Here is a 14,752-nt window from a genome sequence, read left to right as displayed (position 1 = left end):
CTAACATTTTAACTGTGGTTTTCTTTGCCAGTTCTGTAGTCTTCATGTATCCTCTCTAAAATGAAAACGTTTTTAAAGCTAATTTTTCAATTAAAAAAGTAGTAGTTACTTATGATTAAAAAAAACTAAGTATAGACAAGTCCAAAATAAAAGTAAAAGTCTTCCTTTTTCTAAAACCCTATGACTTTTATATACTAGCTTGATTGAGAAAGATAACCCTTTGGGGAATCTTTTTGTAAAGTCTTCATTTTGTTTTGCCCATTCATTGCACTGGGGTTTATTAGTTTTTTAACTTGGATTACCATATGGTCAGATTTTCTTAAAATGACACTGTATCTATCAATAATTTACATTTTAAAGTGAAACGCAGGTGTCATTCAACTGTTTGGTGTCTCTTTTATTGTTTTAGTTAGCAAAGCGTGGAATGAAGATTGTCCTTATCAGCAGATCACAGGACAAACTGAACCAGGTTTCCAGTGAAATAAGTAAGTTCTCACATCACCCTTCCCTCCTGTTATGATCACAAAAGGAATATAGCTAGTCTAAATTTAATGTTTTCAAGCAGATATCTAGCATTGACATAATTATTTATAGTTCAGAAAGCTGCTTTTTCATGCTGTTAATGGGATGTTTCACAGATGGATCATCAGTTTTTTCAAATTAATATAGGACTATTATAATTTGCTTAAAATGTCTTTAACTGACTCGTTTAGATTCTTTTGTCAGGAGTCAAGTTTTCTGATCATTTTATCATGTTCTCCTTAAATATCTGAATTCCTTTTCTGTTGTTTCATTTAAATATTCTTGCATTTTTTTACTCTTTGACTTCATTGTCTTTAAATGGTATATCATATATGATTGAGGAAGAAATGCAAAAGGTAACATATATACATGTGACAGGGAAACTACTTTGAACTTTTTTCGGTTATGCTTGAAACCTGAATTATAATATGGCAAAAACTCTTTCAACTGACATTCAGTTAACCAGCCAGCTGGATAAACCAGTGCTGTCCATTTCCTTGGTAAAATGTACTGACTCATGTTCCCAGTATGCTAACTATTTGTGACCTGTAGGCTTCTCAGTATGATGCTTGTCTGCTTTTATTCCTACAGGTCAAATGGTTTACTTATGAACAGTCAGTTGTATTTGTTTCCAAACTTACTTATGCTGGGTGCATTTGTTATTAATATTCTGAAAACTGATGCAATACTAGTTTAAAAAGGGGAATACAAGAACTAAGTTAAAAGCTCTGAGAAAACTGAGAAAAGCAAGTTTTTTAGAAATTGGCTGTCAGAAATTCCATGGTGGTCCAGTCGTTAGGACTCAGCGCATTCACTGCTGGGCCCGGGTTTGATCCCTGGTCTGGGAACTAAGATCCCAGAAGTCCCATGGTGCAGCCAAAAAAAAAGAAAGAAAGAAAGAAAGAAATTGGCTGTCAAGTTAGGGGTAAACAAGAAAAATTCAAAATATTGGAGAAAACTAGAAAAAGTAAGAAGAAATTTGTTTTGATTGTTTCATATGTGTTGAAATTTTTGCTGCATTTTATGAGAGCTGAAACTGCAATTATAAATAATGCATTATGAGTGTGGTTTATGTAAGAAAGACTAGAATTCCAGGTAGCAGATCTAAACTCGGATAAGGACTTGGCCCTACACAGAGGATTGGTGAAAGAATTACACTTATTCATGGTTTAATTGAAAATAAAATGGTTACAGTGTGTATTTATCATTTTCTAGGATTCCTTGCTGTAACTGACTTCTCTATGTAGCCAGCCAACAAACTGCCCTAATTCATTCAGATGAGAGAGGATATATACTGTATTTTTCTGTTATTTTTTTCCCCAGCTTTACTGAGATATAATTGACATATAACATTAGGGCAGTTTAAGGTGCACAACATACTTATTTTATTATTAACATTACCACCTGCTACTAACATTTATATAGTACGTTATTAATGATTTATTCCTTCACATGTATTATCCTCTTTGATCCTTCAAACATCCTTGTGAGATATATATTTTTGTTATTATTTCTACCCAGACCATAGCTGGTCCTGTTGGACAGATTACACATTGATGCACTTTATCTTCAGGTGAAAAACAGATCTTCATAGATTCCTAGTATAACGTGTGTTAAATCTTTTTTCTTTTTTTTTTTTTTAACCATGTTGAGAGCACAGATCTTTTTTTTTTTTTTTGCGGTGCGCGGGCCTCTCACTGTTGTGGCCTCTCCCGTTGCGGAGCACAGGCTCCGGACGCGCAGGCTCAGCGGCCATGGCTGACGGGCCCAGCCGCTCTGTGGCATGTGGGATCTTCCCGGACCGGGGCAGGAACCCGTGTCCCCTGCATCGGCAGACGGACTCTCAACCACTGCGCCACCAGGGAAGCCCTGAGAGCACAGATCTTTACAAAAGTGAGATATTCAATAAGTCTCGGGCATTTAAGGATTTTAACTTTCAAGGTTTCAACTATGTAAAACCAACCCTGAAGGCCCAAGACATACAGAATCTTGTAGTTTTGCTAAGGTGTGAATTTGAATTAAGCCATGACACTAAGGAGCCTGAGGTAGTTATTACTTATGTAGTAGGTGAACTGAACATACTGCCTGGATCTTAGTACTGTTTCTTTCTTAGTTACTTGTAGTCATGTGTATAATAACTCTTATAGTGATAAAAATGTTGTGTGTATGTGTGTGGGGTGTGTGTGTTTGTAAAGCTGACTGTTAATGAATGCACTTACTAGTTGCTAGAAATAAACGTTCATAGGCAGAAAATAGAAGCTTTTGATTAAATGGAACGTTGAATTTTGAAATGCTATGCTATGAATTAATCCACCACTTATTTGATTCAGAAACAAGAAAAGCTACCTCACGACACTCACAGCAAGTGCTCCAAGCTGTACAAAAATTGCCCAATGAGTCAGAAGATATACTTTAATGATATTTGAGAATTTAGTTAACTTGTGATATGAGGTGACACATGACTGTGGACAGAAATGTGATTCTGGAGAAAGACAGGATCCTGTTCAAACATTTTTCATGAAGGAACAGATGGTAAAGGCACTGAAATGACCTTTATTATGAGGAAAAACATTTTTTTTTTTAGTTGTTGAACATTTTGAAAAATGTTTTTCTGGGCATAATACAAATTTAATGGAAGAGGTGATATCAGCAGACCAGGTCATCCATTCTAGGCTGAAGAAATAAATACACAGAGGAGATTTATAAGTTTGTACAAGTTTTTAACTCAGATGTAAATCATCTTTGAGAGGATAATGTTTTCCTGAACATATGTATTCCAGAAGAAGGAAGGACCAGAATTTAATGTTGGTGAAGACAGACTAACTCTGTTTATGCCTTCAGCAAATCTTTATTAAATGCCTGTGTACCAGGTACTGTGCTAGGCAGTTAGGATACAGTAGTGAACAAGGTAGATGCCGTTCTTGCCCTCATGGAACATATATGCAAGTGGAGGAGACAGAAAAAACAAATAGAAAAAAAAAAAACAACAATAAACAAAACCAAAATAAGCAAAACCAAAAAAAGACAAATAAATAATTGCAGTTTGTAGTAAGTACCATGAAGGAAAAAATAAGGGACCAGAGAGAGAAAATGGGGAGTTCTTATGTTGTAGCAACATGGCAAATTTTATGACTGGCAGAGTGTGAAATGGCCAGACTAATGACCTTTTGCCCGTATGATGGACAAGCTGGAGGCTTAGTGAGGAGCTATCAACTGGGCCATCTTGGGGGTACAGTGGTAGAGGGATTGTGTGTAAGTTATAATGATAGATTCACTCCAACATTTCTATTTGCTTATGCTTTTGGGTCCTTGACTCTAGATTATGCCATGGGAAGTGGTGGCCTCCCTATCTTATTAAATGTGGGCTATCATGGAGTCCAAATTTCAGTCAGCAACATGTTAACTCTTAGAGCCCCTTCTAGCTGTATAAGCTAACCGTTAAATCCTAAATCTCTAGTAAGTGACTCACTCATATAAAATATATTGGCCCAATCTGGTGTTATATTTTGTTTTCCTTAGTCTAACACTCTTAGAATCTATTCTCACACAGATTTTTCCAGGTTTCTACCAATAAAAATTAGCAAAATTTGACAACTATTTTTGTGTATAAATTATTACTTCATGAATCAGACTTTGTACTTGTTCCCCAGAGAATGTCAGTATATAACCCTGTTACGGGTGGTGGTAAGGGATGGTCCAGCTAGGTCTTGAGGAGAAGAGGAATTCCCTTGCAAGCAAATTACCCATATATTGGGTTGGCCAAAAAGCTCGTTTGGGAAAAACCTGAATGAACTTTTGGCCAACCCAATATTTATGGTGAGGTTATTACAGGATTTTCAAGCCAGGGAAAGCTAATCTCTTCAGACACAGGAGAGCAGGCGATTTCTATTTCCACTGGCAAGGGAGGCTCATAGTAGCATTGAGGGGGCAGTGTGTGTATCCAGATTCTTAGCTTCAGCAGAGTCCACCCAAATATCCTCATCCCCAGTTTCAGGGTCTCATTCTTTCTCATTCAGTTTCGCTTTCATCTGTGGAATTCACCTTCCATTGTAATTCTGCAGATGGCACAGTTAAATCTGATGTTAGCCAGGTGAGCTCTGTGGCTATAAGACATAAAAGTTTTTATTGGGGCTGTCATAGAAGTTCTCTGGATCCTGATCATAAATGTGAGCTTGAAAGCTTAAAGACCCAAGCTTGTCATTTTCTTTCCGTAAGAGCTCCAGTGCGTTCAGAAGAAGCCACATACCACAGTCTTTGTTTTTTATTGAAGTATAGTTGATAGACAGTAGTATATATTGCAGGTATACAATACAGTGATTCACAGTTTTTAAAGGTTATACTCCATTTATAGTTATTATAAAATACTGGCTATATTCCTCATGTTGTACAATATATCCTTGTAGCTTATTTTATACTTAGTAGTTTGTATGTCTTATTGCTCTACCCCTGTATTGCCCCTCCGCTCTTCCCTCTTATAACCGCTAGTTTCCCCACTTATAACCACTAGTTTGTTTTCTTTATCTGAGTCTTGTTCTTTTTTGTTATATTCACCAGTTTGTTATATTTTTTAGATTCCATATGTAAGTGATATCTTACAATATTTGTCTCTATCTGACTTATTTCACTTAGCATAATACCCTCCAAGTCCATGCATGTTGCTGCAAATGGCAAAATTTCATTCTTTTTTTTATGGCTGAGTAGTAGTCCATTGTATATATACACACCTCTTCTTTATCCATTCATCTATTGGTGGACACTTAGGTTGCTTCCATATCTTGGGAATTGTAAATAATGCCGCTATGAACATTGGGGTGCATGAATCTTTTTGAATTAGTATTTTTGGGTTTTTTTTTTTTTTTTTTTGATGTATATCCAGGAGTGGAATTGCTGGGTCATTTAGTTCTATTTTTAGTTTTTTGAGAAACCTTCTTACTGTTCTCCATAGTGGCTGTAGCAATTTACATTCCCACCAACAGTGTAGAAGGGTTCCTTTTTCTCCACATCCTTGCCAACATTTGTTATTTGTGGTTTTTTTTATGATAGCCATTGTGACAGGTGTGAGGTGATATCTCCATGTGGTTTTGATTTGCTTTTCCAAGTCTTTGTAGTCATCATTTCTCCCAAACTCAAATCCTTTAAGACACTTCTTCAGTAGATACTTCGCTACAATCCGCAATCACTGTTAATTTGATTAGTAGTGATGCTACGGCATCACATCAAACCAATATAAAAGTCTTTTGAGGTCTGTATTTTGGGCTTCCACTGCTGATACCAATTTCTGTATCAGTCAGAGTTCAGTCAGGAAACAGAAGTCAAACAAGTTCATTTAACTAGACTAACTAGTCTCTCCTAGTCCAGCTCTTACACTCACTCCAGTTGGTTAAACTCATCCCTCTTTCTTCCCTATCTCAGAGGGAAGGCGGAGATTGAAAAAGAAACTAAGTGCCAACTGGAGAGAAATAGGCCTCCTTTCACCCTCTAACTCGCTACTGTCATTATGTAAACTTGGGGATTCTATCCCCAAGAAGTAATTCCTTGAGAAGTAATTCTTGGTGAATGTGGAAGACAGTCTACTCATCATAGTTCTTCAGAAAAAATTTAAAAGGATTATATACAATTTCATAGGGAACTAAATGTTTCGCCAACAATGGATAACTGCTTTCTCAGGATTGATTGCTTAGATGAAATTACAGTTCTTTGTAAGGATACCTGTCACTGAAAGTGACACACTGAAAGTCATCACACATATAATAAGCTTATTTTATTATCATTGTTAGCCAGGATTGTGAATATATTATTTTTATCGATCTTGATTTGTCAAGGGAAAAAAACTCAATGGATAATTTTTTTTTTTTTTTTCTGTATGTGGGCCTCTCACTGTTGTGGCCTCTCCCGTTGCGGAGCACAGGCTCCGGACGTGCAGGCTCCATGGCCATGGCTCACGGGCCCAGCCGCTCCGCGGCATGTGGGATCCTCCCGGACCGGGGCACGAACCCGTGTCCCCTGCATCAGCAGGCGGACTTTCAACCACTGCGCCACCAGGGAAGCCCTGGATAATTTTTGAACTCTGAGTTTTTACTTGCAGTAAAGCACAATGCACAGGAGACTGGCTTTCAGAACAACCTGTTGGTTCACAGAATATAGAGATGGGGTTATTAATAGTTCATATTATTATGTGGCAATCAGTAATTCTCACTGCATACAGTTTAATCAGCTTGGATTATAAAAACACATTTCTGTCTTTGCATAAAAAAAGCAAATATGATGTTTCTTTTTTTTGTGACTTATATCAGGGTGAAAACCTTTAGGATGGCCCTGAAATCTCATGGCTTTAAAATGAAAAACTTTTAGAAATGTAAATCTTATTGGTCTGTGGTCGACAGAGGAATAGGTTAAGGTGAACAGTATCAGTTTCACTTTTTCAGTCCTTACCTATGATCATATCTGTGCAGTTAAGGTGTGGATTTGACCAAACATGTTTGTTCCATGGTTTTCTGACGCACTATCGGTATTGTTAATATGGTGCTTTGTATATTTAGTTTATTTCAGCTACATAAGGACAATGAGGCATTATTGAACACATAAAGATCTTTTTGTTTTGTGTTTAATAAAACTAGAACTGGGACTCCCCTGGTGTTCCAGTGGTTAAGACTCTGTGCTCCCAATGCAGGGGGCCTGGGTTCGATCCCTGGTCAGGGAACTAGATCCTGCATGCCGCAACTAAGAGCCCATGTGCTGCAACTAAGACCCGGCGCAGCCAAATAAATAAATAAATATTAAAATCAAACAAACAAAAAAAACTAGAATCACATGATAGTAGGATTAGAGTTAATCTCATGCAGCCTCTAGAGTCATATATGTATATTTTTTTATCACTTTCTGTAGTGCCAGAAATATTTTTATTGCCCTTAGAATTAACCTATTTCAAGGTCAGGAGCCATCAGGAACCAAAATTTCATTCAGTTTGCCTCTAATGCTTTTGCCTGTAGTACCTATGACTGTAGAAGTATCCTCTTACTCCAAGTTCCTCAAATCACTCAACGTTCCTGGCCTTCCAGAAAGTGACATTCTGTGCTACCTGTAAGACGGAGACTCCTCAAGCCACAGAGCAGGTACCAGGCTAGTTTCCTGGCAGGTCACTGAAGCATTATTTCTCCATATGGGAGTGTAATTCCTTACTAGTGGGCTTGTCATGCCTAATTAAGTGAGATTTATTATTAAATGAAACATTTCTGGCATGGTGGTAGCTACAAATTTGTTTTGTCTAATTATATCCTGGTAAGGAGAAAGATAGATTCTTAGTGAGCCTATGCAAATAATTACATTGCTGTGTAAAGTATAAGAACTCGGTAAAGACATGTTGTGTAATATGTGACCATTGTCCTGATTAGTTTTGCAGACAAGGCCGATCAGTATGAGTTGTAGAGACTTCCCTGGCGGTCCAGTGGTTAAGACTTTGCCTGCCAATGCAGGGGGTGCCGGTTCAATCCTTGGTCGGGGAGCTAAGATCCCACATGCCTTGCGGCCAAAAAACCAAAACATAAAACAAGCAATATTGTAACAAATTCAATAAAGACTTTAAAAATGGTTCACATCAAAAAAAAAGAAGAAAAAGCCTTAAAAAAAAAGTGCTGTATTTTCTACACAATTTCCATCTTTCAATCAACCTAACAATTTACTAGTTTATGTTCCAGTTACTATTGCCACATAACAAACTACCCCAAACTTATCAATGTAAAATAACCGTTTGAGATGCTCACAAATTCTGCTGGTCAGGAATTTTGCCGAGACTCGGGGGACAATTTTTTGCCTGTCATAGCATTACTGAGGTCACTCAGTGATCCTTAGCGGGTGGATTGTCTGGTCTGGAAGATCTGAGATGGCTTCTTCCCACTTTGGTGCCATGGCATAGCTGGGACTGTTGACTGCAGTGCCTTCATGTAGCTTCTCCAGCATGTCCATCACAGGGTAGTTGGACTTCTTACATGGTAGCTGTCTTTCCTCAGAGTCAATGTCCTGAGAGAAGCAGGCAGAAGCTAATATCTTTTGGTGACCTACTCTCAGAATTCATATGGTGTTACTTTTGCTATACTCTGTTGGTCAAAGCGGTGATGAGCCTGCTCGGATTCAGAGGGGACAGGAAAAGATACCACCTCTTGATGGGGGCGTGACATAGTAACCTTGGAGAACATGTGGGAAGGGAGATAGTTTTTTGAAAATAAAATCTGGATTTGGAAAATATAGTCTGCCACATTTGTTAGGTATATTAAGATGTCCCAGAGAATGCTTTTCCTGAATTCAGAGGGATCAGTAGGAGGAACATATTCAAAGAGTGTTTCATTCCAATTTGCCCAAGTATAGCTGGCCACCATGAGACTTAGTGAAAAATGAAGGAGGAAGATATTTTGTCAAAACTACTATTAAATTTCCCTCATGGGTTCCATTCAGTCTTTTTTTTTTTTTTTTTTTTTTTTGGACGCGGGCCTCTCACTGTTGTGGCCTCTCCCGTTGCGGAGCACAGGCTCCGGACGTGCAGGCCCAGCGGCCATGGCTCACGGGCCCAGCTGCTCCGTGGCATGTGGGATCTTCCCGGACCGGGGCACGAACCCGTGTCCCCTGCATTGGCAGGCGGACTCAACCACTGCGCCACCAGGGAAGCCCTCCATTCAGTCTTGCAGAATTAATTCTTGTTCCATTGAATCTTGGGTCAGCAGCGTGGCTTTACAAAGTGTGTGATTTTCGAATTAAAGAGTCTTGTCAACGCTGACTCAGGTTTCTGGTAGTCTGTCCAAGAGTCTGCTCTTGGTGGTGATGTTGGGTTACACTAGGCAGGAAACCTGACCCATGAGTCAGTAATAGTCAAGAATACTGATATAGGCCTTTATCCAGGCTTTCTTCTTTGAATGTTTCATCCTACAGACTCAGTTTTCTCACCTCCAGCTTATGGCCTGGTCTTTTGGCATGCTTGAAGGAAAAGTAGAAACCACCTGTTAATAAGACTGATATTAACTGGTCTCTCGTTAATTTATTACAGTAATTAACAGTGTTAGAATGGAATCCCCGATTGGGGTATAATATACAGCTAATTAATGATTTAGTCAATGATTATTCTGAGGGCACAGGCCTTATGATGGACACTAAAGGCATTGATAAATACACCTCTAGGGACTTTGATGAAGTGTGTTTTAAACATGCCACCAATTAACAAGAGTATTTAATACTTATAAACGTAATCTTAGAAATCATTTTCTTTACATCATTGTGCCAGTCTTCGCACAGGATCATGAATGTGTTCTGTCCACCCTGAAAAGTATACAAGTGTTGAACCATATTCATTATTAGTTACACCATGGGTCTGCCCATATTATGGGCTTGGTAAACAGGACAACTCTTACGATAGAGTTAAGCTAATTAAAGATATGGAGAATACTATATTTAGTTCTTCCTAATAGCCTCCTTGCTCAATAGTGCTACCTAGTGGCTCTCTGGGAAGTACCAGAGATAGTTTGGGTGTAAAATATATGTTAACAATTTTATTATTTTTAATTTGAGGCTTAAGTTTGCGAAGGCAGTATCATAACGAGTTGCCAGGAGACTAGTGATTGCAGGAAATACAAGCATAAGTCATAGGTGCCCAAGACAAGAAATGATTACAGTCTTGGTTTGGAGTGACAGTAATTAAAATAAAGCATAGGTACAAGAAACAGTAATTGTTATGAAATCTAGCTTTTTCAGAAACAAGAAACTTTTGTTAAAAAATGTTTAAGGGTCATGACAAAGGTCAACACAAAAGCTCAAAAAGTTAACTGGCTGTTAGGAAGTGAGAGTGTTCTGGGAAGTTGAGGAACCTGGCCAGGCTAGGTACTGAAGGCACAGAATAATTTTTTTATAGCTTGCTTGTTGAGAGAAGACTATATTATCAAAGATCAAGTTTCGTCTCATCAACTGGTTTCAAACTGTTTAATTCATAAGCTATCTTTGTAGATTTTAACACATTTTATATACCCACATATATATATAATATATATATATTTAGATTGCAAATTAACACTTTCACCTGTAACTTAAAATGTATTAACTTTGTGTTCTCTTATCATAAGATGAAGCATATACCACACTAAATTTGCTATCCTAATTAGAGTTTTCTTTAAGAATTTTAGTCTTTAGAAATTGGCCAGGTAATCAAAGATTCCTCATTATTTAACTCACTGTGATATTAGTATGGTATCGTAAGGCCAATTAGAATTATAGAAGTTTATTTACAGTGACGTTGCAGAGCAGTACAATGATTTTTGATACCAAGTTTGTCAGATATGGCATTTGAAAGTTTTACACGGAAGACGGGAACAGTGATTAAGATCAAGTGATTTGCAGCACTGTCTGTAATTTAGAAGAGCTAATAACCCTTTAATAAAGACATCGGTTTTTATGACTTTAAATCGTATGTGTGGAAGCAGTGATAATACATCTAACCAGTAAAACCTGTGAAGAAAATTTAAAAGCTCAAAGAATGAAATGTTACAGTGCATTATATTTCATACTATGATATGATCAGAAAGAAGACAGAACTATTTTAAAAATTAAAATGATCAAACCAGCTCTAATTTAGCCAACAGTTTGCCTTAATTAGTTTACATACAAATTGGATACCATTATTAAAAATATTTCAAAAGTTTGTATTACTGTAATTTTAAATAACTATTAGTTGCTAGCCAAATATCTGTTTGACTTTTTAAAGTATCACTGCTTGAGCTGATCATTTCTCTGAGAATGCATCTTCTGAAATTCCTAGCACATTTAAAGCATTAGAAGTTTTGTCCTTGCTTGGTAACTTTTGAGTTTTCTCTGATTTAAGTGAGCACTTATTAGTCAGAAAAGAAAAGGTGTTTTAAAATTTAAAACAGAGAGTTGCTTGATAGTATTCTTCTTTGCACTGAAATCTACTTTGTCCAAATTTCTTGTGATTAGTTTTAGCATCCAACTTTCTTTTGATTAGTGTTAGCACGATATATCTTTTTCTGTCTTTATTGTTAGTCTATATGCACTTCATATTTAAAATGGGTTTCTTGTAGACAACATAGATTTGGTCTTGCTTTTTATCCAATTTGATGATTCCTGTCATTTAATTGGTATGCTCAGACCATTAACGTTTAATGTCATTGTTGATATGATTGTGTTGAAATTTACCAGTTTACTCTTTGATTTCTATCTGTCCCATCTGTTCGTTTCCTTTTTTTTTTTCCTGCCTGCTTTTGGGTTAATAGCACGGTTTTTATTATTACATATCATTTTCTCCCTTGGCTTATTGGCTGTACATCTTTTTTTGTTCGTTTGTTTTTAGTGATTGCTTTTGATTTTGCAGGGTACATCTTTAACTTATCACAGTGTACTACTTCATGTGTAGCATATGAACCTGATGATCCTATACTTCCATATATTCTGTTTCTCTGTGTGTATGGACTGTGTAACAAAGTACTTTTGCCTTAGTTCAATTGTATTTTAAACTGTATTTCATATTACCATTTCTGATGCTCTTCATCCCTTTGTGTAAATAAAGATTTCAGGACTTTCTTTTCCTGTCTGCAAGATGTCCTTTAACATATCTAGTAGTGCTGGTTTGCTGGTGACGAGTTCTTTTTGTATATCTGAAAAAACCTTTATTTTTTTATTATTATTATTTTTTTGCGGTACGTGGGCCTCTCCCTGTTGCAGCCTCTCCCGTTGCAGCCTCTCCCGTTGCAGAGCACAGGCTCCGGACGCCCAGGCTCAGTGGCCATGGCTCACGGGCCCAGCCGCTCCACGGCATGTGGGATCCTCCCAGACCGGGGCACGAACCCGTGTCCCCTGTATCAGCAGGCGGACTCTCAACCACTGCGCCACCAGGGAAGCCCCAAAACCTTTATTTTTGAAGTATATTTTCCCTGGGTATAAAATTTTAAGTTGACAGGTTCTTCCCCCCTCGCCCCCCTCAATACTTTAACTATTTTGCTTCACTGCCTTCTGGCCTGCAGTGTTTCTGACAAGAAGTCTGCTGTCATTCTTTTGGCCATTAGTTCATCAAATATTTTTTTCTATCCCTCACCCATTTCCCAGGACTTCAGTTATATTAGACTGATTCAGTATATTAAACTGATTGAAGTTGTCCCCCAACTCACTGATAGTGTGCTCTTCTTTTTTTCAGTCTCTTTTCTCTCTGTGTTTCATTTTGGGTGGTGTCTCTTGCTATGCCTTCACATTCACCAACCTTTTTTCTGCAGTGTCTAATCTGCTATTATTCCTGTTAGTATATACATATATTTTTTAATCCAGACATTGTGTTTGTCTCTATATATAAAAATTTAGGGTTTTTTTTTTAAAATATCTTCCTTATCTTTTTTTAAAATGACCACCCTCTACTCTACTTTCTGGAACATATAGAATATAGCATGTTCTCTCTGTCTCTCTCTCTCGAGAACAACACTGGTTTGAACTGCATGGGTCCACTTTATACACAGATTGCTTTCAATATATACTACATGATCTGTAGATGCACAACTGCAGATATGGAGTGCTGCCTGTAAAGTTACATGTCGATTTTCAACTGTGCAGGGGGTCAGCACCTGGATTCCCTAGTTGTTCAAGGATCAACTGTATGTATATGTCTTGCTCGTGTTCTCACTCACTCTCTCTCTTTACTCTGTCTGCTAATTCTGCAGGCTCTGTCTTTCCCAGATGCTCAAGTCTGTTTCCTCAGCTCACGGGATACTGCTCATCTCTATGTGAGTTCTCTCTTTATCCCAGTCTAGAAAACCTAACTGGGCAATAAGCTAGGGCAACCATAGGGGTCACCTTATTTATTTCCCTTCTATTAGATATACCTCTCCTGAACTGTCTATTGTGCAATGTCTAAACACCATTGTTTCATATATTTTGTCAATTTTTTAAAGTTTCAAGTGATAGCGTAAACCTGGTTTCTGTTACACCAGCATGGCTATAAGCAGGAAGCCCCCCCCCCATTTTTTTCTACCATTATAGATTTTCTAGTAAATATAATTTCTGTCTTTGCACATGTCTGTAAACGTTTGGTCTGCATGAGAGAAAAGAACTCAATTCTTTTGCAGACATTTGCATGGGGCCTGGCATGAATAAGGGGGTTGTGCCCACTTAGCAAGTATTGTTTTGGTGACTGAAGAGTCATTATGAAACCTCATAATATTCTTAATATTGCACAAAAAGATGCTTTTGACATTTAGCTGATGTTTCAATTTTGGCACAAGTGTTTTTCTGAGGTAATGCAGGATCCTGTTGTAAAGCTGTCCAACTAAACAATTTCACCAAGTGTAGCTTATTTCAGCTTCCTTACTGTTTGTTACCAATCGTTTACTCCGATAGAGAAAAACATCTGTAATATGGGTGGATATTTTGTTAGAAATGTAGCATACCTACCAATTAGTTGGCCCAGCCAAATTAGCATGTGTTGGTCTGCATCTCCAATTAAGGCAGCTGCTTGAATGTTGCTGTTCTACAGCTGGCATTTGGCGTGTGGGAGTGTACTGCATCGTGGCCAGACACTAGCTATACCTCATAATTAAAATATTTGCTTATGCTGGTGTGGTTTCTTTAAAACAGTAAGTGGCCTTTCCAATCAGGTTATTGATGGTTCAGTGACTTTTGTATAAAATGCTTTTTTTTGGTTGGGGAAATGGGGGACCAAGGTGTTCTGAAATTGCTCCCATTCAAGTAGATGATTGGTGTTTCTCCTCCCACTTTTAAATTGTTAGTTGTTGTTTTAAGTGGATAATTGTAATTTGGGGTACAGCCTTTGGCTTTAATAAAAGAATTTGTAGAAAGGCATATTCTTTGAAACATTTATAAAGTTCAGTAGTCTGATATAGGGATTGCTTTCTTTTTTATCACAGAGAGAAAGTATTTTTGAAAGTTTTATGAAAAAGGTTCACTTTATTGTGATTTTCCCATCAAGTGAAGTTATGTTTTCTTGTCAATTATCCATTGTTTTAATAATCTCTTTATACTATCACTTATTAAATGTATAATTTATGTTATATGATAATCTTTAAAATAACTACAAATCAAATTTAAATGACCTACTGTTATATCTAATAATAGAATCAAAGAGAAGATGCATCCATTAAAACTGACAGGAAATTTCATAAATTTTGAACTATTTTATTCGTTTGCTATTAAAAAACAATAGAATTAATATTTAAGGACAGCAGGCTACTAGTAATAT

At 37.3% G+C, this 14,752-nt stretch overlaps 1 protein-coding gene across 4 annotated transcripts in view; it reads left to right on the top strand.

Moving 5' to 3' along the window:
- HSD17B12 (hydroxysteroid 17-beta dehydrogenase 12) overlaps positions 1-14,752 on the top strand; it is a 162,434-nt gene that overhangs the window by 57,997 nt on the left and 89,685 nt on the right. For all 4 annotated transcript variants that reach the window (XM_027114947.1, XM_027114950.1, XM_027114948.1 and 1 more), the window contains one exon: positions 410-485. In XM_027114947.1, coding sequence (XP_026970748.1) covers positions 410-485 — 76 coding nt within the window. The remainder of the gene's footprint in view (positions 1-409; positions 486-14,752) is intronic.

The sequence above is a fragment of the Aethalodelphis obliquidens genome, unplaced genomic scaffold (genome assembly GCF_003676395.1).
Source record: "Aethalodelphis obliquidens isolate GAN/ISIS:26980383/991018 unplaced genomic scaffold, ASM367639v1 scaffold14, whole genome shotgun sequence".
Lineage (NCBI taxonomy): Eukaryota > Metazoa > Chordata > Mammalia > Artiodactyla > Delphinidae > Aethalodelphis > Aethalodelphis obliquidens.
This window is presented reverse-complemented; position numbering and strand designations above follow the sequence as displayed.